This window comes from Physella acuta, unplaced genomic scaffold, assembly GCF_028476545.2.
Source record: "Physella acuta isolate Inbredline_101_S28 unplaced genomic scaffold, ASM2847654v3 ptg000833l, whole genome shotgun sequence".
Taxonomy (NCBI): domain Eukaryota; kingdom Metazoa; phylum Mollusca; class Gastropoda; family Physidae; genus Physella; species Physella acuta.
In genome coordinates this window covers 238,164-265,514 of record NW_026732351.1, presented here as the reverse complement: position 1 = coordinate 265,514, position 27,351 = coordinate 238,164, and the positions used below count along the sequence as shown (strand labels likewise).

At 38.2% G+C, this 27,351-nt stretch overlaps 1 protein-coding gene across 1 annotated transcript in view; it reads left to right on the top strand.

Annotated features, from left to right (window-relative positions):
- The first annotated feature begins 386 nt into the window (after positions 1–386).
- Positions 387–27,351, top strand: part of LOC131951855 (sodium- and chloride-dependent transporter XTRP3-like) — a 32,630-nt gene continuing 5,665 nt past the window's right edge. Inside the window, exons 1-6 of the mRNA XM_059314258.1 lie at positions 387–633; positions 5,361–5,477; positions 21,160–21,275; positions 23,334–23,441; positions 24,082–24,163; positions 26,026–26,189. Coding sequence (XP_059170241.1) covers positions 462–633; positions 5,361–5,477; positions 21,160–21,275; positions 23,334–23,441; positions 24,082–24,163; positions 26,026–26,189 — 759 coding nt within the window. The 5' untranslated portion in view covers positions 387–461. The remainder of the gene's footprint in view (positions 634–5,360; positions 5,478–21,159; positions 21,276–23,333; positions 23,442–24,081; positions 24,164–26,025; positions 26,190–27,351) is intronic.

Genomic DNA, 27,351 nt, shown 5'->3' with positions numbered 1-27,351 from the left:
TTATAATTAATGTGTTATTTAACAAAAAGTAATTAATTAAAATATAAAATACAAGAAGTGGTCAAGTATATTCTAATGTCTTAAGTTTGGATTTGATGGTTAAGTTTAAAATTAATTTGTTCTTAAACAATATTTTTTATTATTATAAAATTCCAAGTGTTCCGTGGTCGTGTATATTCTAGTGTCTGAAGTTCGGATTTGATACAATACAAACACAAGGAGTCTAATTAAGATGGTGGCAGTTTAAAATTAATGTGTTCTTGAACTAGAATTTTTGTATGTGATTGAGTGTGTTCTAGTGTCTGAAGTTAAGATTTGATACAAACACAAGGAGATTCAACAAGATGGCTGTCGTTTGACCTATCAAATCTGCGACCATGGAGAACAAGAGCAATTCAAAGGAGGATTCGACCAGCGCCACCACCTCCCCCGAGGGGAGCGACCGACGCCTGAACATTGAGATGAACTGCCTGGCACCCCCGGAGACGAGGAGCGGGGAGGAGAGCCCCGCGGAGAGCGACGCCATCGTCCCCGGGGCGTCGACGTACGGCAGCATCATGAGCATCGGCCCGGAGACAAGTACGGTCAACCTGCTAAAAATAGATCTGGAGAGGAAGATCAACAGGCATACAGGTGAGTGACCAGAATATGTTTATATCTGGGGGAGGGGGGTGACAAACAGGCATACAGGTGAGTGATTGATTAGAATATTTTTATATCTGGGGAAGGGGGGGGGTGACCAACAGGCATACAGGCGAGTGATGGACTAGAACATTTTTATATCTGGGGGAGGGGGGTAATCAACAGGCATTCAGGTGAGTGATGGGCTAGAACATTTTTATATCTGGGGGAGGGGGGTAATCAACAGGCATTCAGGTGAGTTATTGACCAGAGTATTTTTATATCTGGGGGAGGGGGTAATCAACAGGCATTCAGGTGAGTTATTGACCAGAGTATTTTTATATCTGGGGGAGGGGGTAATCAACAGGCATTCAGGTGAGTTATTGACCAGAGTATTTTTATATCTGGGGGAGGGGGGTAATCAACAGGCTTTCAGGTGAGTTATTGACCAGAGTATTTTTATATCTGGGGGAGGGGGAGGGAGGGGGTGACCAACAGGCATACAGGTGAGTGAGTAACCAGAGTATTTTTATATCTGGGGGAGGGGGATAAATAGGCATATATGAGTAGATGATAATGACATTTTCAAATCTGGGGGAAAGGGGGAGGGTTGGACCAATAGGCATACAGGTGAGTAACTGACCATAACATTTTCATATCTAGGGTGGGAATGACAAACACATACAGTTGAGTTAATGATCCCAATAATAACATATCTGGGGAAGGGTGTGATTTTATGACAACATGCTTTTCAAAGCATTAGACTAAATAGATGACTGCACCACTGCTTGAGATATATGGGGCAACTACATGAATGCACTGCTCTTAACTTACTGTAGAGTATAAGACTGACATATTTCAAATTTTTCTACCACTAAGTACTTGAGTGCGGCCCATTGTGTCTTGGGCACACAAAGTAAAAGCTGATGAAGTACGAGAGTGGATATCACAAAAATGTTGCAGCGTTTGCTTTTTGCCAGACTACTTTATAGTAGTTTTAAATGTTATAGAGTGCTCAGGAAAAAGCAGATGATGAAATCGAAATGTTTTAGGATTTAGGTGTCGTTACATGACAGTTACGGGACGGCGTGGTCGGATGGTAGCGCGGACGACTGATTTACGTTAGAGAATGTAAAGGATGCTGGGCTTAGTTCTGACCACATTATCCCTTCATATGTCGAGGTCACAGGAACAGATGAACTCTACTTCACTTGCCACATGGACCTTCAGACTGAAAGGGAACTTAACTTACTTACATGACAGTTCTCGTGCTTTGTTTAGCCTTACAACTTTTGCTGGAGTTTAGATAGATAATTACCAAGAAATAAGAAAATCAGGGCAATTAGAATTTAATGTCACAAACTTTTTCTAAACCACCGCGCCATATTTAAAACGACAAATATCAAACACCCCATGCAAAATTGAAACCTATTTAATCAAACTAAGACTGCATTCCTATGTCTATCCTCAAACATAAATAAAAACAGTCTGAACCTTAACCCTGGTGTTTTCCGATTATTGATGCAGAACGAGTTGAAAAGCTCAACAAACTCCAACCTGCAACCTATACACATATACAATTTAAGAAAACAAACATCAATATTTACCTCTTACGCATAGTGATATATCTTACTTTACCTAACAAATGACATTCCTCGCATACGGTGTAGTCAAATGTCATACTTGCTATGGTATAATCCCCATAGGTCATGTTTGTAATTCTAATTCGGTACCCACACTTAAGGAGCGGGGCGGGGACGGTGGAGAGGGGGGGAGGAAGAATGTCACCGTCGGGTGACGTCATTGCCCGACTGAAAAAGCCCGAAATGGAATCGGATTTTAACCAGGTTAGCGGGTCGTCATTCGTCCCACATGTTTTGTGGGCCAGCGAGTGGACCAAGCGGGCAGACCGCTGAGACAACAGATGATGTTGTCGTTCTGTTCGGTCCTCTGGTGGTGTGGTGCTGCTGATTAAACAATTCGCTAAACGTTCTCTACCTCTCTTTACGTCCTTCTCTCAATCTTTCTCTTTCGCAAACACACACACACATACAGACGCATTCACACACTCACACAAACACTTGCGCACATACACAACAGAATGGGGTGTCTTATTTTTATTCTTAAATGAAAGAATGAAAAAACAAAAAGGCTTGTCTGGCGCTTTCTCCTGAATTAAAAGGACGGATCTCAAACAGGAAAAAGTAGACCCTCGAGGTGAAAGTGTTGACAGGCTCTTCGTAGGAGCTGTCTGGGTGGGCCACGTCAGACCACTCACTTTTTTCATGTCTTCTTCTTCTTCGTTCTTAATTTTAGTGATGGAAGGGATCCCTATTTCTCAGGACGAGTTACATAGTTGTCTCGAATTGTGTTGATGCTCTGGGTTTGAATCTAAAACGGGGATGAAGGGGCTAACTCACTCATCTACAAGCACGGAATAAAACCCGTCATTTGTAGATGAAAGTAGAAGAAATTCTAGAGTAAGTGATGCTCTGGGTTCGAATTTATAACAGGGATCAAGGGGCTAAAACCCGTCATGTGTACGCCGTGAGTAGATGTCACTGTAGTGTAAGAGATGCCTAAGTCCACCAAGAGATCTCTTTGTCTTTTCTTCCCCCACCCCCACCCCCAACACACACATACACACCCAACGACCTCACCGATTAAAGAAACACCCACACGCTGTCCCTACACACATCGCTACCGTGACGAGCTATCGCCATTTTTCGATTGATCTTAGTCTCGATGAATGTTGTCTGGCCAAAAAGCAAATTCTTTTTTTCTGTTGAAACATTAGATACGAACTATTCGGTCATGTTCTTTGGGTGACTCTACGTGACTCAATGTGACTCTATGTGACTTTATGTGACTTTAGGTGACTATGTGACTCTCTGTGACTCTCTGTGACTCTCTGTGACTCTCTGTGACTCTCTGTGACTCTGTGTGAATCTATGTGACTCTATGTGATTATGTGACTCTATGTGACTCTATATGAATCAATGTGAATCTATGTGACTATGTATTTCTATGTGAGTCTATGTGAGTCTATGTGACTATGTATTGCTATGTGAGTCTATGTGAGTCTATGTGAGTCTATGTGACTATGTATTGCTATGTGAGTCTATGTGAGTCTATGTGACTATGTGACTATGCGACTTCCTTTGTTTGGACACAATAAAAATTGTTTAGACCGTAAATTTAACGATTTTATTAATTTGGTGTCACCCCCTAAATGGTGTCACCCCCTAAATGGTGTCACCCCCTAAATGGTGTCACCCCTAAATGGTGTCACCCCTAAATGGTGTCACCCCCTAAATGGTGTCACCCCTAAATGGTGTCACCCCTAAATGGTGTCACCCCCTAAATGGTGTCACCCCTAAATGGTGTCAACCGGTTCGGACCGCACTCCCGCATCGTGACGCTACTTTTTTTTTTACAACGTGTAGCAGAATAAATTTAAATGTGGTTTAACCTAAATAAAAAATAAACAAGGCGAGAAACGAAATCTAAGAGGTTTCTTCACTTAAAACCACCTCGGTTACAGATGTAAGCAGCGATGTACTTACACTTACAGACAGCCCGCAGTGGACTAACGATTCAACCAACCCTATTTACATATATATTGAAGGATCATTCTCTATTTCGCCGCCCTGAATGGACGTAGCTTCGAAGGGCCGCTAAACCACAAGTACACTAAAGCGCTGCTATTCTCGTCCACTGTCGTTCAATCTTTGATAACGATAGCACATATTTACAAAGGTGCTGTGTTGATAATATATAGTTATATTAAAGGCAAAAGTGCACTAGGGGGCGAATTCCCCCCACCCTCAGGCTAACCATTTAAACGCCACTGAAGAGATCTAGACCCTACGACCAGTAGCAAGACGCATAGAAAAAAGTCCCTATCTAGACGAATGGAAAATTTTCCGTCTTCAACGGCCTAGTTTTTTTTATTTGGTTTGTCGAGGATTTACTTAAGCATCTGAATGACCTTCCCTGTGAGGCTTCTTCATTTCTCATTACCCGAGATATCTAATAAATCTGTCCACTCCACGCTTTCACATCACCCCCTCAAGGGTTCCCATCACCCCCTCCACGCTTTCCATCACTCCCTCCACGCTTTCCATCACCCCCTCCGCCCACACAGAACCTCAACAGTGTATGCTAGAGATTGCATTAGTTCGCGGCGAGTCGAGATTCAATTGTTTCGTCTTGTCTACGTCATGTCTAACATTGTCTTGTCTAACAATGTCTTATCTAACAATGTCTTGTCTAAGTATTGTCTAACAATGTCTTCTCTAAGTCCTGTCTAACAATGTCATGTCCAGTAATGTCTTATCTAACAATGTCTTGTCTAACAATGTCTTGACTACAAATACCTTGTCTAGATCTTGTCTAACAATGTCTTGGCTACAAATACCTTGTCTACATCTTGTCTAACAATGTCTTGGCTACAAATACCTTGTCTACCTCTAATCTAACAATGTCTTGACTACAAATACCTTGTCTACCTCTAATCTAACAATGTCTTGACTACAAATACCTTGTCTACATCTTGTCTAACAATGTCTTGTCTACAAATACCTTGTCTACATCTTGTCTAACAATGTCTTGTCTACAAATACCTTGTCTACATCTTGTCTAACAATGTCTTGTCTACAAATACCTTGTCTACATCTTGTCTAACAATGTCTTGCCAACAAGTACCATATCTACATCTTGTCTCTAACTTCCTACAGGTGAGGAGCGAGCTACCTGGGACAACAGGGCCCAGTTTGTCCTCTCGCTGATTGGCTACGCCGTAGGACTGGGCAATGTATGGAGGTTCCCATATCTCACACAGAAAAATGGCGGCGGTAAGTCAACCACAACCACACCACAACACACACACACATTACAGTTTACTTTTATATATATATATATATATATATATATATATATATATATATATATATATATATATATATATAAAGAGAGAGAGCGTGAATTTTTAAAGATAGAGAGAGCGAGTTTATAACATTTGAATTATAATAATACATTGATTTTTTAAATCCCCCGTTAATAAATTGGGAGAGAAAGTTGACGTATAAAATAGTTGTCCAATGATTGCCTTCACATCGATACAGAATGTTTGCTTGCGAGTTTAAGTCAGATTATTTTGTTGTCTGTCGCTTGAGGCGGATCTACTTTCAACTGGAAAGTAGCCTAGAAGTGCATGAATACAAACTAGATCAAGATTGCGTTTGAAAATGGTAACGAAATACTGGAGAGAGAATCTTAACTTTGTCGTTTCATCGGTATGTTTGTCGTGAACACAGTATCTGATGGTGTATGCATCAGTTAAGAGTATATTTTGGAATAAACTTTATTATTTTATTATTGAAACAAATGTAAAAAAATCTTTATTATAATAAGTTTTAAATGCAGTGTAATAGGCAAATGAAACAAACTTATTTTTTTTAATGCATTGGTCTCTCGTGAAAATCTTTAAACATTTAACATAAATAATGTATGCGGTAATGTTATTTTAGTTTCTTCCATTGGAAAGGACACATTTATTATGTGCAAATAAATAGCAGCTGGCAGATAGATCTCAACACTGGGTGTATGTATACATGGTTAATGATTTAACTAAGATACGACCATACGGAATGTTGATAAAGGAAATAAAACCTTTCTGGAATTAATCCTTGCAATAATTTAAAAAAAACTATACTAGAATTTTAAAAAATTAAAATTCTTGTGGCCAGATGAAACCAATTATGTTTTATTGCTCAAGTGTCACTTGTTAATTCGTTATTTCTTGACTGGAAAACGATCAACTATCAACACATTACTTCAATGCTTAACATATCAAAGTATAATCGGGTTATACACAATGGAATATGAGTCCAGAGAGAATTGGTAGACACTTTAATCATTCAAATGATTTATTACTTTTGATGGTTGATCGCATTTTCTAACATTGCGAAAATAAATCAAACTGTTTCTTTCTTAGAAATAATTAGAAAATAATTGGTAACTCATAAAATCTCGCGAATCTGATTTGAATTCGCGTATCTGATTGGCTCCCCAACATTTAAACCCGTGTATCTGATTGGCTCCCCAACATTTAAACCCGTGTATCTGATTGGTTCCCCAACATTTAAACCCGTGTATCTGATTGGTTCCCCAACATTTAAACCCGTGTATCTGATTGGTTCCCTAACATCTCGCCGAGTCAATCTGATTGACAAAAGCCGCCATGTATTTTGCGTGTCTCAGCTCACTTTATCGGTTTCATGTCGGTTAGCCAACAATCCTATTAACCAGACCCCGTGGGCTAAGCCGCCCCCTCCCCCCCCCCCCCCCCCCGATGCTCATAGTATCACTGCTGCTATATTTAGAAGCACTTTTTCAGCATCGGGCCGCGGTAAATTGAATTGATAAATATGACAAGCGGCCAAGACAGGGGACAAGCAAGAATGGAGTTAATGGCTGCTTGACATTCCATTGGGTCACGTGATGCCCGCCTCTCTGAAGTCCGGTTCGAGATTTTTAATGAGTCCACTCCTCAAGAAAGTAATTTCCATGCCCATGGCTTCAGCCGGCCGTTCTTTCATCAAGAGTGTACAGCGTCGGTTTCCATTAGAGCATCAAGCCTCGATCTGATGTAAAAAAAAAAAAGTGCCTCGTTTTAAAGGGGAAATAAAGGTGCTTCTATTTATTCAAGGTGCCTCATTCTAAAAGAAAAAAATGGCGCCTTGTTTTGATACAAGCAGTGCCTGGATGTAAAAAAAAAAAACGTTTTTAAAATGTCGCCTCTCCTTGATGAAAGAAGTGCTTCGTTTTGAAATCAATAAAAAAATTCGCATCTTTTGAAAGCGTAAGTGCTTCGCCCGAAAAGATTAAATAGTGCCTAGTTTTGATGTTATAAGTGACTTAATACAAACGTTAATGCTATGTACTCATGTACTACCACTGGTCAAAAAATTTAAAGAGAAAATGTGTCACAGTAACCTAACCATGATCACGTTAACCTAACAATGATCACGTTAACCTAATCCTATCCCAGATCACGATCCATGATAGACTTCTACAATCGTTCATGACAACCACAACACAGGTTTCTATTTTTAGACTTCTAGTCACGTGTTCTTTCTCTTGACTCCATTATCAAACATGCATCTAGACCTCACTCCACATTCGCGTTAAACCACACCCACGACATCGCATTAATTAACTATCTAACCAACTCAGATCGAAGTCGAAGATCGATTATTTACATGGTTTCTATTTTTAGCCTCCTGGTCACGTGAGCTTCATCTAATTCCCACCATGAAACATCCGCCTAGATCCCACTCGTTCGTTTTAGATACGCCCACAACGTTACCTAAATTAACTATCTAATTAATCGAATGCCAATCAGCCAGTTCAGATCGAAAATCGATTCTTCAACTCACCACTAGTTTCGTCACAAAATCAAATCGGTCTTCCAGTAAACATATATCTTATATCTGTAAGGGGTCAAAAAACGGGGGTCTACCGGTAGATCAAGACCCCATAATCGTGGACCCCTACAGTGCAGGCGACATTAAACTTCCGGTTTGTCTTCGTTTAGTGCCGAGCAAGATCGGACATAAATTAGCGAACGCATGTGAAGCCAATAATCGAATCTATTTGCTTTTGGGATTTTTTTATGGCGTATTGATCAAGTTATCTGGATATCTTCATAAAAGATTTTTTTGTTGTTGGGTGGAGGTTTGATGTGTCGTGTTTAGATAAGGTGGGGTGGAGGTTTTAGTTGTATGATGGTGTTGTGGTATGTTGTAATTAATGGTTAAAACGGCAAGGTGATGCGAGTTTATGAGGGTATAGTTTGATGACATGGCTTGATGGAATTAAGCTGCAACGGTATAATGGTATGGTGAGAGGGAAAGATGATATTGTGTGATGGTACTGTATGATGGTAGGATGGTATGAGGGTATGATGTGACGGTATGGTATGATGGTGAGATAATAGAATGGTATGGTATCAGGGAACAAGGTGGGTATGAGGGTATGGTGTAATTGTATGATGATGCTATTGTATAAAAGTATGGAATAATGGCCCCATTGTTTGGTGAAATGATGGTTTCTGGATATGCCTCTTTGATACGATGGTTTGGTGGTACAAGGGTGTGTTAGAATAGTGTTACGGAATGATGATGTACATACATACATACATACATAGTTCATGAAACAGACAACTGATTTTCCAGACGTTTCGTTAGCTTTAGCAATCGGGACATGTTTTTACACCATTTATAAAGTTGTATATATATATATATATATATATATATATATATATATATATATATATATATATATATATATATATATGTGGTCGAGTTACCTAAAAGAAAATTTTAGGAATAACTGTAGTTTCCTAGACTTATTTTAGTATAAGTTGCTCTGAGAATGTACTATATAGTGATTAAGATTTAAATAAGGAAAAAAACAAACTATGACGGACCACCAGTAACTCTGTAGCTCACAGTACAAAACAACCTAGTGCAGAGCCTCAGAGCGTTTTATTTTAGTCAGATTAAGATGGAAGTGACACGATCGTTGACACTTTCGAGAACTTTCGTGAAAGCCTGTCTGTATGGAGAGTTTTGTGTGAGTGGGAGGGGGGGGGGGGGGTTAGTTTTATGTGAGAGGGGGTGGGGTAAATTTTCAGTGTGAAAATTGAGGAAAAACGTGCTGAAAGCGGATTTCTGGGATATGGGGTGTGTTCGACTTAGACTGTCCGGAAAGACATTGGGGGCTGTAGGGGGCAGGAGGGTAGGGGTGCTGTCATTTGAGATCTAGAAGGGGGGGGGGGGAATTGTGAGATCCCACGTCTCAGTATGGGGGTGGATGGATGGATAGAGGGAGGAGGGGGGTTGTTGGAACCGTTCCATGAACTCTATTAAATCCACTTTCTTACTTGCAGCATCTGAAAAAAAAATGTTTTTGAACGATCGAATAGAGTGGTCTGCATTTCGCTTAGAGATATCACGTTTTGATGAACTAGTTACTTCCCCTTCGTTCGCATAATGTGATGCTGGTTTTATTTTAACTAAATATAAATTCTTTAAGAAACACAAGGGGTCTCAGAACCGGGGCCTGGATATAAAAAAATCATTAAAAAACGTTTTAATAACAAGCTTTTATGTTATAATGCACTAAAAAGTAGAAAATAAATTATACACTACTATTTAAATAACTATAAAGAAAAGCGTGGATCACTTTAGTATCTCATGGATACCTTTACTAATATTTAGGAAGAGACCTAATTGAATGTCACCGTGCATTGTCTTCACCCACGTACCAATTACGAACCGTATCTGTCAGAAGTGCCTGCAATTTCGCACGGGCGTTTCGATGTAGACAGACTGACGACTGACGACAGAGGAAGTGCGTGTAATAAAAGTTTGTAAAAAGGAAGACCTGACTAAAGATAAAACGAGGTGTTGATTTATTTTATTTTTTTATGCTATTTTGTTTGGGGGTTTCGCAAGCTCTGTCTACATTTAGTAATTTAAAATTAATTGAACTTATGTGATTACTGCTCTCAGTGTACGAAACTTCGTATGCATAAATGAGCTCTTCTAACACAATCAATAGCAGCACTAACAAATTAGTTGGCCATTTTTTTTTTTTTTTTTTAGTCGGCCATTTTAGCGAAAATTAAAGAACACTGTCCAGAATAAAAGTAATCACAAATTTAGCTAAGCTTTCTTTTTTATTCACTTTATTTTTGTTAAATACTAATCTGTTTTTGAATAAAATAGAGTTAAATAGTAATTGTATTACTAATGATTTATGAATTGTAGACTAACAGTAATACATTGCTTTCAAAATGCATTTATAATAATATAATACAAATAATATTGCTCTTCATTTATTTTCTATAAAGTTTCTCTTTACATTTTACAAATTTTTCGCAACAATTTTTATACGTTGTTTCCCTTTAAATTTTGGAGAATTATATGGGAAGTAGCTTACAGTTGGAGTCTGTGTTCTGGGGCATGGAGAGTAGCTATGACCATCCAGTCGTCTCAACGATCCCATCCCCCAACACCGAGCCCATCCACCCACACCGACCCCATGCACCCGCACGACCCCATCTACCCACACCGACCCCATCCACCCACACCGACCCCACCCACCCACACTGACCCCTTACACCCGCACCGAACCCATCCACCCACACCGAACCCATCCACCCACACCGACCACATCCACCCGCACCGAACCCATCCACCCACACCGATCCCATCCAAGTTTGCTTAATGTCCATACGATGCTCTATATGAGTACATACCACAAACCAAACCAGGATTTGAACCCATGTCATCGTTTGGCACGAGGTCACCATCACTCTCGCTTGACCAGACCACATAACAAAAATATACGCCTATAACTCCCCTCATGAAATAAATACTTGTTTTGATTCAAGGTCCTAAAAGCGCTTCCAACACAATAATTATTTGGTTACTTGTCCAAGCCATAATCACGTACAGGCGATACGCTGGACATCGATCACACCTTAGTAAACGTCACTTCCTCCCTGCGCAGATTTACAGAAAACTTTTAAAAAAAAACATGTTACCTAACACAAGGAAACCGGAAATACTCTATGCGAGTCGCAGAAGGTCATGCGTAATTACAAGCATAGATCTCCATATTTGTCAGCGGGCGCCACATAAAACGGAAATCTAGACGTAACCATGACAACCTCCTTCCTCAGTCTCCAACCTAATATGTTCCACCCCCCCCCCCCTTTCCCACTATTCTTAGTGACCGTATCTCCCGAGATCACATAGGACCAGAACTCTATCCAAAAGAAGTTCAAGTTTCATTTATTTGCTCCAATCAATACGCAATTATTGAGATGCTGCGATTGCTCCCCCCCCCTCACCCTCAACCCCTCCCTTCCTCACCCGTCCCGCGTCCACTCGTTGCTTGTGGTAATGGGTCTACGTGTTGCTAAGCTGGACGTCAGCGTTTATGGCACGTGACGTGCCATGACGTCCCTCTGACGCAATCGGTTAGCTTATAGGTGGGGGAGGGGTTGACCTTGGCGGCTTAGTGAGCACGATAAACCAGTGGTCGAATACGCTAACAAACGGTGTTGTGTCTCCCTATAAGTATGGATGCCACGATATATATATATATATATATATATATATATATATATATATATATATATATATATATATATATATATATATATATATATATATATATATATATACATATATATATATATATATATATATCACAAGGGAGGTCACGTCGACACGAAACGACACTGTTCTATGATGGGAAAATCAACTGTAGACTAAGTTACAGCTGATACTCAATAATTACGTCCTAAATGATTGGTGATACTAGATAAAATAATATTAACAATAAGGCCTGCCGAACAAGAGCTGCATACGTTGTATTATTAAAGTCATGAAGGGGTCCCACTGGCAGGTGTCATATTCAATGAGGCCGTTTCGCCGGGGGATTTAGTCTCTACGAAAACCGTATTGACAAGGGCCCTTTTGTCGGGAGCCAAAATGACGGGAGCCTATTTGTTGCGAGTCTATGTGAGTGGGTCAGTTTGTCGCTGGCCCTTTTCTCGGGGCCGTTTTAACGAGGCCGTTTTGTCACTGGCCATTTTTGCCACCTCATTGCTGCCAGTCGTGCTGTTGCACTGACCAATATCCAGCAGATGAGTGCATTTTACAGCTGCGAGTGGTTGCAGTTATGATGATCAGTTATTATCGATTTTATTAACCACATTTTTAAAAATCTTACATGCCTACGTTCTGTAGTGTAGACATTTAAAAACCTGGTGATGTCTACGCTAAGATTATTAGTTTTAGTACCCAGATTTAATATTTTCATTTTTTAATTATTTTTTTTTCTAATTAGAATTTTATTTGCCAATGTGTAAGTAAATGGTGTAAAAGCATTACAGGCTGTAATACTCGTGAATTAGACGTTAAATTTACTTACATTTTTTTTTCTCGCCTCAGACACGTAATTTACAGCGTCAGTTTGCCTTGCATGTTCGCTTTAGTATTAGTTTTCATCGTCGGCTTGTGAGGACTGATACCAGTGGCGTAGCCAGGATCGTCTCAAGGGGGGGGGGTTCCAATTTTTACCCGGGGACAAACTTTCGATTTGCACCCCCCCTCAAACTTTCGTCGATTTGCACCCCCCCCCCCTCGAGCTTTCGATTTCCACCACCGCCTCAAACTTTCGATTTGCACCCCCTCATACTTTTTCTATATACCGAGGGGTCTATGGGGGGGGGGGATTTTGACCCCCTCTAACCCCCCCCCCCCCCTGCCTACGCCACTGACTGATACAGATTTACAATACTAATACTTCTTTCTTACTTGTAGCCAACTTTCATTCATTTTAGGTGGTTTACTTATACAAATATCCAATACAAAACGTCTAATTATAATTTTATTTTTTAAAAAAAAATTCGAAAATGCAAATGTGTGATTAAATGATGATTCAAGGGATTTTTCTTTTCCATCGGCGTGGTGGGCTGAGAGGGGTTTGGACTTTTTAGTAGAGCTGAAATAAATTGTGGATAACAGAGAATTAAAATTATAAAAATTGTAAGCAACAGGTAAAGTTATGTTGATTACAATGAGACACATCAAATCAAACATTCTTCCCTTTCAAACATCTAAATCTATAGCAGTCCTCCCACAGTTTTTTTAATTTATTTGTTTTAAAACATTTAAAATAGTAATCATAATTTATTTGATGGTTTTACACAGCTTCAAAGACATTTTTTTTTTCGCCTCAGACATGTAATTTACAGCGTCAGTTGTGTGTTCGCTTTAGTATTACAGTTTTCATCATCGGCTTGTGAGGACTGATACAGATTTACAATAGTAATGTTTCTTTCTTACTTGTAGCCTACTTTCATTCATTTAAGATGGTTTACTTATACATAGATCTAATACAAAACGTCTAAAAAATTAAAAAATAAATAATAAATAATAAATAAAATAAAAAAACCAACCTTAAAATTCAAATGAGTAATTAAATGATGATTCAAGGGATTTTTCATTTTCATCGGCGTGATGGGATGAGGTGGGAGGGGGTGGAATTTGGGTTTTTAAGTAGAGCTGAATTTTTTTTTTTTTTTTTTAAGTAGAGCTTAAATGTGGGATTACAGAGAATAAGGACCAGGACGTGGACTAATCACAAAGTGTGAAGCTTTCATATTTAAATACTTTAAGTATGTAATATAGCACTAGGTTTTATTTTATTAAAATGGAAGCAAATAATAATTTAAATATTAATTAAATATAAAGAATAGAACAAAATCATAGTTTGCTATTATTAAAAATTCTTAATTGCAAAATAAAAAAAATGATTCAATGCTTTATTTAATTACCGTAGTGCTTCTCTTTACGATTTTTTACTTTATGGTAACAATGTCTAAGGTTGTTTCCCTTATTCATTTTTTTAAAAAATATGAAGTCATTAAACAAAATTTGATTGCAGTGTTCGCCAATTATTTTTTTGACAATCACAATGTAACACATGGTAAACGTAATAAACATGGCTGTAATCATAGCTGTACGCAAGATTGTGTTTGGGGTTAGAACCCCCTCTTCAATGAGACCCAAAAGGAAAATTGTCTCACGATAATTGAGTAGTACATGTTGGTGCAATTGTGTATTTGTACTTTCTCGTACACGGAGTATAAACGAAGTATTGTAATCTTGCAAAAATAGAGATTTTCAAAAATCTCGACATTTAACACCTCCCTGAGCCGGAAAACTTAATTTTGCAATATTGTCTGTATGTCCGTGTGCGTGTGTCTGTATATCTGTGAACACAATAACCTGAATACCGTAACAGCTAGGTTGGCGAAATTTCGGGTATAAGTATTATATCAAACGAGCCGACCCGCGGCGTATCATACTATTTAGTTGTTTTATTTTCTACTTTTCAGTAATTCATATTTTGTGAATTCGGCAGTACCAATGCTGCCACTGAAAATATTTGCTTTAAAATACTATCAGTTGGTCGTTAACAACGATAATCCCCCCCCCCCCACTTCATTAACCCCTACCCTACCCCCCCCCCCCCGTGAAAGCAGCCTCCTCTTAATTACCTCCCCTAAGTTTAAAATAGTTTCAAACTAAATTATCTGCCCCTAATAGGCGTCACTAAACCCGGCTGTACGATTGTAAACATTTAGCGTGAACCACAGCTCACCAGACCATGTGGGTGTGGGGGAGGTTGATTTGTGCCTAGTGAAGAAGAGAGGGGACTGCAAGGCGCGCTTACAGATTGTTTTCTAGGGTCTCCAAGAAGAGAATTTTATATATAGATTTGTAGTTCTGTGTTCACTTTAAAATGGAACTTAATTGTACTTTCGGTTTTTCAAAAGCCTATAAAGTACTGATTCAGTTAGGTAGAAGAAATGTCACACACACACACACACGTATATATATATATATATATATATATATATATATATATATATATATATATATATATATATATATATATATATATATATATATATATATATATATATATATATATATATATAGTTATCTGTTGTCTGACACATTTTGAGTAATTTCCGGTAACAAGAAGTAGTACTTTAACCTATTTCCGATTTCTTGAAAACCGCGTATAAATTTGTTTTTAAATTTAATTCCTCTGTTTAATCCTTACGGGTCGTCCATAAATGACGTCACACTCGTAAGGGGGAGTGGGGAATCCGTAATTTTGTGACGGTGTGTGATGAAGGGGAGGGGGTTCAGATGGTGTGAGGTCACACTTTTCTAAAAAAAATAATCGAAATTTGGCTGTTATTTCGCGTTTTAGAAAACTGTTTTGTAAATAGTAGTAGAAATCGATTAAAATACTCCGTCCAGACATTAATTTGGAAAAAATATCGATGTTTTAAGAAAAATTAATCTGTTATTTTGAGGGGGATTGTAGGCTGAGTTGTGACGTCGTTTTAGGGGTGTGTCTGGTTTTTTTTGTGACGATGTATGACTGTGGGGAGGGGGGAAGTAAAATCCAAAAAGCGTGACGCCATTTATGGATGACCTCCAAAAGTACTAATGTTCCGTACTATTACTTACTTACTTAATCCTCATCACTCCCAGTGGAGTATAGGGCAGCAACAAATCTCCGCCATTCCACTCTGTCTTGGGCGAGCAACTTTAGTTCATGCCAGGTCTTGCCTGTAGCCTGCACTTCTTCTTCCAACTCTCTCCTACATGTTCCCAGTGGTTCCGCACTATTATCCACAGATTATTTGCTGTTCTTTTAGGTACGCAATTCTTTTTCCTACGAGATTCGATTCTATTTTAAAAACTTAAGTATTTGAAAAGGTATTTTTTAAACGTCTATATCCCGACTGAACTAAAGTTATCATCCCCGTTTAGTTTTATCTAAGAATATTCTAGAAAATTTAGGGGATATCATTCCCACTTTATTATGTTTATAATTTCAAAATATTGTTTGCCATAAAAATCAATATTTTTACATTCTTCTAATTATTATATTCGTGGAACAAAATTTAAGACACGCGCCCCCTCTCCCCTACATCACGCCTTTCACCAACCAGTTATACGGTTCAATAAAACCTACATGAGCTATAGAACTGGTTGGTGACCTACTTACCAGCCCTATAGTTGTTGTTTGTTTTTTTTACCAGCCTTCATTTTTGTAGGGTTAACTTTCGAAAATTTGGTACTACGTGGAACATTAATAAATACAAGCATGTGTCATGTTAGCAGATTTAACTATCTAATCGCTGTATGTCTATGCATGCCCACGGTGTTCAAAGACCATAACCAAGGTTAACCCTTGGTCTTTACCACTTTAACCTTAAACCTATACCAGTCTAGATGCGTCTATCTTACACGTACAAACCAGAAAATCCACTAACGCTACATTACCCTAGCCTATGCAAGGTTCACCCATTGCATCCTATACCTCTACGTCAGGGAATTAAGATCCCTTAATCCATCATCAGTACTCCATCACCTCCCCTCCCCCTCGCACTTTCTAGGCGACATCAAATGTATATTAAAGTTTTTTTTTTTTTTTTTTTTTTTTTTTTGCCGCAGAGTCAAGATTACTTTCATTAATAATTGATGACGTCTGATTGATTTCTTACAGCAGAATTGAAGGACTTGTATTTATATGTGTATGTGTGTGTGTATGAGGGAGAAGATAAAGAGTTGGCTGTATGTGTGTATGGTCTTGTGTGTTGTGTGTGCGGGTGAATGAAATCGGGAAGTGGGCGGATGTGAGTGGATGTGAGGGAGAAGATGAAGAGTTGGGTGTATGTGTGTGTGCGGGGGAGATGGGTAGTTGCTTGCGGGGGAGGGGTGTTGGGCAAAGCGAGGGCGGGTGGGGTGGCAGTCCCATGTACCGACCCTAGGGGAACGCCAAAATAGGTAGAAAATAAATTAAAAATCTCCTTCTGAGCTGCATTACTGAATTATACTCAGTTGAAGTTAAGAGAATATACTATTAGTTGACTTAAGGGACTTGTTTAACTGTCTTCTACTCTTCTACTTAAACTGTGTGCCATTAAAATATAAACTGTGGAAAAGTGACTGGTAACCTGTGAATAAAATGTATTTATGAAAGGAGCCAATGGCGCGAAATTAATATTTCGCCCCTGGCGCCGGAATGGGACTCTACGCCTCTGAGTGCTTGTATGAGTCTAAGATATGTTATGTACTCATGTATATCATCGTGCTTGTCTCTTAAGTATAAGTACAAGTGTGTGCGTGTTTCTATGAGCGTGTTACGTGTATGTGTGTGAAGTGTGAACGTATGTTTAAATGTGTTTGAATGTCTGTATACGTATTTCTGCTGTGTATTTCTAATACTCGGCCGTGTGTACATGTGAATGGGAGTGACATATACGTGTGTAGTCATTAATTTGTGAGTATAATTTTAATTTTGTGTGCAGTCATTAATTTGTGAGTATAATTTTAATTTTGTGTGTAGTCATTAATTTGTTAGTATAATTTTAATTTTGTTTGTAGTCATTAATTTGTGAGTATAATTTTAATTTTGTGTGTAGTCATTAATTTGTGAGTATAATTTTAATTTGGTGTGTAGTCATTAATTTGTGAGTATAATTTTAATTTTGTGTGTAGTCATTAATTTGTGAGTGTAATTTTAATTTTGTGTGTAGTCATTAATTTGTGAGTATAATTTTAATTTTGTGTGTAGTCATTAATTTGTGAGTATAATTTTAATTTTGTGTGTAGTCATTAATTTGTGAGTATAATTTTAATTTTGTTTGTAGTCATTAATTTGTGAGTATAATTTTAATTTTGTGTGTAGTCATTAATTTGTGAGTATAATTTTAATTTTGTGTGTAGTCATTAATTTGTGAGTGTAATTTTAATTTTGTGTGTAGTCATTAATTTGTGAGTATAATTTTAATTTTGTGTGTAGTCATTAATTTGTGAGTATAATTTTAATTGTGTGTGTTCGGGCATGCTGTATAGAATTTGTTTCACCGACTACTCTGTACTCTCCACCAAACGTAAAACACCACCTTCTGCAAGTATCGACATCAAGAACACAACACCACAGCAGGACTCTATAACATTCAGATTTTAGTTTTAAAAACAACAAAAACCTGCATGTTACGTGCTGTGAATAAGCTGAGCTTCTGATCTACGAAAACTTCGATCTTCCCAATCAATAAACGCACGACAGTTGTGTGTTCTAGGCTTTTAGATGTCGCCGCTACGTCATCAGTGTCATGTCAAGCACGTGACCTTGCGCTGGTTTATTTTTAGCTCTTGTTTGGGTTTGAAATTAAATCGTGTTGGCTATGCGATGAGCGGACCCACATGGGGGTGGGGGGGGGTGTATTTGCTACATAAAACATTACAACGTTATCCAATAATAAATACAATTCTTAGTCTGCGGCATCGCTTATTTTTAAGGGAGATAATTCAATGAATAAGTGGTATAAACATAATATCTGTGCACTAAAATGCCTTTAAAAACCTGCTAGAATAAAAAGAATTTTGTGAATAGACTTGATTACCCAGCATGTCTCCAACAGATCCCGGCTCACGTATAAAAAAATATTGATTGAACTTGGCTCACGTGATAGCTTGGGTCGCCATCAAAATATGGTTACATCTCAAGCTGAACGTAAATCAATACACTTTATAACTCAAGATTAACATCAGTCAATAATAATCTACGGTTGAATACTATATTGCTCACTAGGGAATGAGCAGATATTATATAACACAAATATTTGACATTCTTGAACAACCCACAAAACCCCTTGGGCATATGTTACATACAATTTTATCAGAACACCATTTCTCATAACAAATATCATATATAAGAACTACTCCATAACAGACTTTGGCGTTACAAACACTCATGTTTAGATTAATTCTTAAAATTACTTTAATTGTGGGAAAAAATCAATAGTTACAAATAATGCTATAAAGCATTGGGTTTTTCTTTGGTATTTTTTTTTAAATGGAGCCCAGTTAGGCTCTTAAAAATTTACGTTATAAAGTAAGCAGTTTCAGTTATTCCTTTTAAAAAATTACGTTGCTTACTTGACTAGGAATAGTCTGAAATTAATGCCTGTTGCTATCTCCGCTATCAATCAATAATTTCTCATTACAACATTGCAGAATGATCTATCGATCTATTGTAGCTTTATGTTTTTGTTTTGGGTCGCTGTGTGTTGACTTTACGAATAAAAATTACCACATATATATATATATATATATATATATATATATATATATATATATATATATATATATATATATATATTCATTTATTCATTGATTTATTTCTGCAGCTTACATTTGCCTGTATGAATGTATCGCCCAAAAGCCCTTTGAACTCTCGGGCTAGATATCGTCTCGTGGCCGCTCGTGTAGCTATAAATAAACCAGCTATGTCATAGTTATCGACATAAATGTCTCGACGATACAGACAAACAACTTAACCTTTAGGTCAGAGGGAATCGTCGTTACGTAAAGATAGCGCTGTGGCGCCGATTGTGCAAAACTGAAATTTTTAAAATTTTATTTTTATTTTATTTTGTAGAATTTGCGCTACTAAATGTTATTCCTCTTCTTATGATCTATTTAGGTTTTGTTTTTTGTATTTTGTTATTCGGAATTTTATAAAATCTTCTTTTGTGTTTGTTTTCCAAATTTGTTCTTTAGATGTTCGATCTTGGGATTTGTTCTTTGGATTTGTTCTTTGGAGTTGTTATTGGTTCATGTCCCTGTCATTTGTTTTTGTGTTTTGTTTTTGTAATTAGCTGTCTGTTCACGGGAATAGTTTTTGGCTTTTGTCCTTATTTCGCTGCTTTGATCCTGTCTCTCTATTCAAGATTCGGCCTCAGTACACCACTCTGTTAAGATAATTAGTAAATTATTGAGCGGGAAAAAACACATAACTCTTTATGTTCCAACATCAAACACAAATACCTCGTCGTTTCACAAACTCTATTCTATGAACTTTGACCTTTACGTCAAGGCCGAGGAAAAATCATTGAGGAGTTGACATTTTCTAGGTTTTATATTCTATTTATAGACAAATTGGCCCGATTATTCCGCTACATAAAAATGACAACACCGCCTTTCTCATGGCTTAGTTTAGACTAAGTCAACACCGATGACGTCTGAAATTAGTTCAAGAACTCCAAGGCAGGCTATTCTCGGTGTTTCGCTAAAAGTTAAAAGGAGAAGACAACTGCTAGTTAAACCCGCATTCGTGTCTAGCCAACAGAATTAACTATGCAACAGGGATCCTAGTGGCCACTGAAGATTGATGGCGAAATCACGGTATTTCGAAATACACGAAACAAAGTAAATTACCCGCCCGGATAAAATGGTTACTTCCTTTTGTTAATTAGAACGAAATAACGCAATTAATTATTATGAAAATAAATCACCACTTTAACAGTGGACACTATAAATTAGAATAAAAAACACAACAATCATTTCATTGAAATGAAGATCGATCTGTTTTGCAATTGTGGTTACTGTTATTGTTTTTTATATTTTAGAAATAAGAGCATTAAGATAGTTATGGGGGAAAAAGTTAATCACCTAAAAGGAACAGCGTGGTTGGAACGTAGAGCTTACGATTGCTAACCCGATTACGGGTTTGAATCTTTAGGACGTCCTTGAGTCCACCCAGCTATGATGGATACCTGACTCACGTTGGGGAAACCGAGGCAGTTGAGCATAGCGCAATACATTATCCCTTCATTGAAACAGATGAACTCTACTTCATCTGGCCCATGAGTCTTGTGTACGAACGATAAAAGATTATAATGAATCACCCCTAATTAAAATTAAATCCTATTTACATTGTTGAGATGGCTTTTTAAATTTTATTCTACATATAAAAGCTCTATCAATACGGAAAACACGTCTCCCAATAATAAAGACTGCATTACGAATATGCATTAATACTATTTGTTTTTTTTGTTTTTTTTATCACAAACAGGAGCCTTCTTAATACCCTATGCAGTCATGTTGGCCATAGAGGGAATCCCGTTGTTTTTTCTGGAACTGGCCATCGGTCAAAGACTCAGGAAAGGTGCTATAGGTGCGTGGAACCAGGTGAGTGAAGCAGGTGAAAATAGTTCCAGTGAATAAGGCTTATATTAAAATAGTTCCTGAGAATCATACTTTTGGAAAAATAGTTCCTGAGAATCATACTTTTGGAAAAATAGTTCCATAGAATCATACTTTTGGAAAAATAGTCCCAGAGAATCATACTTTAGAAAACAGAATCATACTTTTGAAAAAACAGTTGCAGAAATTCATACTTCTAAAAAAATAGTTCCAGAGACAAAGACTTTGTTTTCTTTCTGATCGTTAGACATCTGAAGTACAGCTTATGTAATGTTACCTTGATGTTATCTCAAGTCAATAATTAACGTATGTACTAATCCAGAGGTTCTCAACCTGGTTTCCCTTGAACCCTAGGGGTTTGGTAAGCCAATCATTTGGGTTTGGCTGAGGTCAAGACACACAACCGACTCATACGATTCACGTTGGGGTTTTGTCAGTGCGGACGATAGAACTATTAAAAAGGGTTCGATGAATACGCTTATAAAACTGTTTGATTTCGGTTCCTCCAAAAAAAAAGTTAAGAAGCACTGCACTAAGAGGAAAGAAGTGAGTGATGTTGGGACGCAGTAGTTGATTTTTTCCACAAATTATTTGCCATCTTTCTCGACCCACTACTAATTGTCAACTAGATTAGAAAAAAGCAAATCTGTTCGAGCTTAGCGGAATAGACCAGACCTCTAATGTTGAACAAAGCGTCTAGCCAAACCAAGTCTTAGTGATAAGGTTACCATGTAACTGGTAATAATAATAGTAATCTCCCCTTATGTGACATGAGTAGAGTAAATTTGGTGGGCGGAAACATCCGGTTCCGTCCTTGTCAAACCCGCAGTCTGCGAACGACAAGGAAGTGAACTACAAGTTGGGTAAATATCTATAATCATCCCTGTGATCTACGGGGTCAAGTTTGAATACAGGCGCTACGCACGCTACTGTTTATGTTAACCAACCATTACAAAAGGGCAATCAGTTTTCAAAATGTGTTGGGATATATGAGGAGGTGGGGGGGGGGGGGAGAAACAAGGTGTTATCAAAATGTTGAAGTTACGTTTTGCGGGTATCGATACCAAAACTCTAGCTTTGTCCCTATCGAAATCTTGAACCAAGCCTTTGCCTTTACCCTATTTCAAATATAGTTATGACTATATCTTTTAATATGAAACCCTATCCCAACAGTAATCCAAAACGTGATTCTATTAGCGATACCGGAATAAAAATACGATAGTCTATTATCCTACCGGTGCTTTTTTTTTAAAGTTGGTTTTTTAATTTTTAGATTAATTTTTAAAACTACATGCTTTTCTCATATTTTGATGATCGGCTATTTAAAGAAACCAATTAAATGTCTTGGAGGTTTTTTTTTCTGTTCGCCATTTTGTTTCTGTCCACCATTTTGCTTCTGCCCACCATTTTTTTCTGTCCGCCATTTTGTTTCTGTCCACCATTTTGTTTCTGTCCACCATTTTGTTTCTGTCCACCATTTTGTTTCTGTCCGCCATTTTGTTTCTGTCCACCATTTTGTTACTGTCCACCATTTTGTTTCTGTCCACCATTTTGTTTCTGTCCGCCATTTTGTTTCTGTCCACCATTTTGTTTCTGTCCACCATTTTGTTTCTGTCCGCCATTTTGTTTCTGTCCACCATTTTGTTTCTGTCCACCATTTTGTTTCTGTCCACCATTTTGTTTCTGTCCACCATTTTTTTCTGTCCACCATTTTGTTTCTGTCCACTATTTAGTTTCTGTCCGCCATTTTGTTTCTGACCACTATTTAGTTTCAGTCCACTATTTAGTTTCAGTCCACTATTTAGTTTCAGTCCACTATTTAGTTTCAGTCCACTATTTAGTTTCAGTCCACTATTTAGTTTCTGTCCCCCATTTTGTTTCTATCCACCATTTTTTTTCTGTCCCCCATTTTGTTTCTGTCCGCCATTTTGTTTCTGTCTACCATTTTGTTTCTGTCCACCATTTATTTTGTTTCTGTCCGCCATTTTGTTTCTGTCTACTGTTTATTTTGTTTCTGTCCGCCATTTTGTTTCCGCCCACCAGGTGTCGCCTTACCTGGCCGGTGTGGGAATCTGCTCGTCCATCGTGTCCTTCTACTTGTCGCTCTACTACAACACCATCATGAGCTGGTGCTTCGTCTACCTGTTCCAGGTGAGTGGGTCATTAACCTGGGTCTCTAGGTGGGTCTTAGTAGGTTTTAACCTGGTTCATAACGTGGGTCATAACATGGGTCATCAACGTGGGTCTTAACGTGTGTCTTCACCTGGGCCTTACGTGGTTCATAACTTGGATCATCAACGTGGGTCTTCATCTGGGTCTTAACTTGGGTCATACCTTGAGTCATTAATATGGGTCTAAACATGGTTCTTAACCTGGGTCTTTAGGCGGGTCTTAAAGTGGGTCTTTACCTATGTCTTAACGTGGGCCATACCTTGGGTCATCAAAGTGGGTTTTAACCTGGATCTTAAAGTGGGTCTTAACCTGGGTCTTAACATGGGTCACACCTTGTGTCAGCAGCGCGGGTTTTAACGTGTGTCATCAGCCTAGTCTGAAGAGGGGTCTTTACAAGTGTCTTAAAAGGTGTTTTTTTTCTAAAACTGGGTCTTATCCTGCTTTTAACGTGGGTTTCAACGACGGACTCATGTGTGTATTAACATAGAACTAAACAAACATTTTATCGGATTCAAATTTGTTGTTTTTTATTCCTTAACAAGATTTAAATCAAATAAATGTTTTGAAAACGGAGTCTCGTCATGTTAGATAACTCTTAAATTGGCTTGTATTCTCACAGAGTTTCCAGAGTCCTCTCCCTTGGGCGACCTGCCCCACATACACAGTTGCGAACAACTCTATTGTGGTGGACGAAGAATGTGAGGGTAACGGCCATATTTACAGTATCGCAATCAGTTTCTAGCTTGCAAACATCTAGATCTGACATTTTAAGTTCTAATGGTAGAATTTGTTTCAGGTTGTTTTTTTTTCTTAATAAAATCTTTCCAGAAAAAAAATAGTCTATCCATAAGGTACATGTTCGACTAAGTTCACCTCTTGGAAATTTTTGCTTTCTAAGGTTGTTAGTTTTAGCGTTATGATTCGGGTTACCATAGAGCAAAGGACTAAATTAAGGTATAAGAAAATGCATGATTTACATTAGTGCTAGTGTGTGAATCTATATATACGAGTCGGCCCGCGGCATAACATACGCCACTATTTAGTTGTTGTTTTTTCTACTTTTCAGTAATTCATAATTTGTAAATTCGACAGTACCAACGCTGACACTGAAAATATTTCTTTAAAACACTATAAGTAGCTCGTTAAGGACCATAACCCTACATGGTCTAAGTGAGCTGTGGTTCACTCTAAATGTTTACAAACAGAGCCGGGTTAGCGACGACTATTAGGGGCAGATAATTTAGTTTGAAACGATTTAAAACGTTGGGGGGGGGGGGGAGGAACATATAGTGTTTTAAAGAAATATTTTCAGTGTCAGCGTTGGTACTGTCGAATTCACAAATTATGAATTAATGAAAAGTTGAAAAAACAACAACTAAATAGCGGCGTATGTTATGCCGCGGGCCGGCTCGTATTTATTAGTTTATAAACAAGCAATAGCCGAGTTTTTTAAAAAGGTTTTAAAAAAAATCCCCTTTGGAACTCGTCAGTTCCGATCTTTGTGACTTCAGTTTATGGACTAAAGGATAAATACTAAAATCAGAAGCCGTTACTTTCTCTAACGTGAGTCAGGTACCCATCAGCTGGGTGGAATTAGAGAAGTCCTGCGAACTCACGCCCAGGATCCGAACTCGAGACTTCCGGATTGAAAATTGTATGCTCTATCACCAGACCATGCCGTCTCACACTGGCCCACTGGTGTCCTATTGTGGAAAAGTATCAACACCCACTAAGTATCTATAATTGCCTTCTATCTAAACTCATGCCCTAAACACCCAATGTATCTATTAATCATCCCATGTCCCTGTATCTAACCACCTGCCCCCCCCCCCCACACACACACCCACCTAATGCGCCACGCCCCAGTATCTAACCTGACCCCCCCCACACACACACCCAATGTACCATTCCCCTGTATCTAACGTGATCCTCCCCCCACACACACACCCAATGTACCATTCCCCTGTATCTAACGTGATCCTCCCCCCACACACACACCCAATGTACCATTCCCCTGTATCTAACGTGATCCTCCCCCCACACACACACCCAATGTACCATTCCCCTGTATCTAACGTGATCCTCCCCCCACACACACACCCAATGCTCCACGCCCCTGTATCTAACCTCACCCTCCACTCCCAATACACCACGCCCCTGTATCTAACCTGACCCCCCCCCCCACACGCACATAATGCACCACGCCCCTGTATCTAACCTGTCCCCCCCCCCCAATGCACCACACTCCTGTATTTAACCTGACCCACCCTCCCAAACACACACACTCACACTCACCCAATGCACCACGCCCCTGTATCTAACCTGCCCCCCACACCCAATGTACCACGCCCCTGTATCTAACCTGCCCCCCCCCCCACCCCAACACCCAATGCACCACGCCCCTGTATCTAACCTGCCCCCCACACCCAATGTACCACGCCTCTGTATCTAACCTGCCCCCACACCCAATGTACCACGCCCCTGTATCTAACCTGCCCCCCCCCACCCCAACACCCAATTCACCACGCCCCTGTATCTAACCTGACCCCACCTTGTCTCTGCAAGAAAAGCAGCCCACCCAGTTACTTCTGGTACCGCTCTACCCTCAACACGGCGCCCAGCATCGAGTCCAGTCCGGAGTTTAACTGGAAGATAGCGCTGGGGCTGGTCCTAGCATGGACGGTCGTCTTTCTGTGTATCCTAAAGGGCATCAAGTCAACGGGGAAGGTGAGATTGGTCAGATCTGTGTCTGCTTCTTCTGTATTTGTCGATATGCGCTTTTTTAAAAATACTTTTTCTTAACTATTCCGTATCGGCTAGTTTTTCAACACTTTTTCATATATGTAAGATTTTTCTGTACTTTTCGATATTTGCAAGTTTTTGTATAGCCTCCTTTTTTATATTTGCAATACATTTTTTGTACTTTTCGATATTTGTACGTACTTATTACTACTTGATATTTGCACGAATCTGTATAATTATGTTAAATAGCTTTCGTTCCCATAATCTTTCGTATCTTTTTAAGTTTTACCTATTTATTTTATTTTTTTATTTTTTTCAAGATGTAAGGTTAGTGTTATTTATTATTAAGGCATGTTTTCCGGTTTTGGTTGTCATTTAGTGAATGTCATTTCATAGGTGCTACACCGTAGATGTCATATATTGGATATCCTTTAGTGGTGTCATCTCGCATAACATGACATCCGATAATATTTTTCATAAAATGAAAAACCTTCTTTTGTCTAGCTGTTATATAAAAATATCTATACCATAATTAATGGTGTCGTCATTAAGATAATAAAGTATTTGCAAAACAATAAAAGTTAATTTAATAAAAGTTCTGGTTTAACAGGCTAAATATTTTTGTCTTTTAAAAAAAATTAACTGAACCATGTTTGGCTGTCATAGTAATAGTGTTATTGATATTATTTTTCTTAGCGTGGAAAGAAAACAATATTTCTAACGTTGATTAAAAATCAATAGCTATTATTTATTTTTTTTGTAAATTATATTTATGCAAGAGAATATTGGAGGTGCGGTTTGTTTTTGATAGCCAGCAGATTTTGTTTTTCTAAAACAACAATACTTTGACGCATTTCTAAAAAAAGATACAATTTTGTAAGCGAGATAACTTTGTGATTCCTAAAATGTAGCTTGTGGTTATGTAAGAGAGATAATTTAGTGATTTCTAAAATTGTAGTTGTAATTCTGTAAGAGAGATAATTTAGTAATTTCTTAAATTGTAGTTGTAATTCTGTAAGAGAGATAATTTAGTAATTTCTAAAATTGTAGTTGTAATTCTGTAAGAGAGATAATTTAGCTATTTCTAAAATTGTAGTTGTAATTCTGTAAGAGAGATAATTAATTAATTTCTAAAATTGTAGTTGTA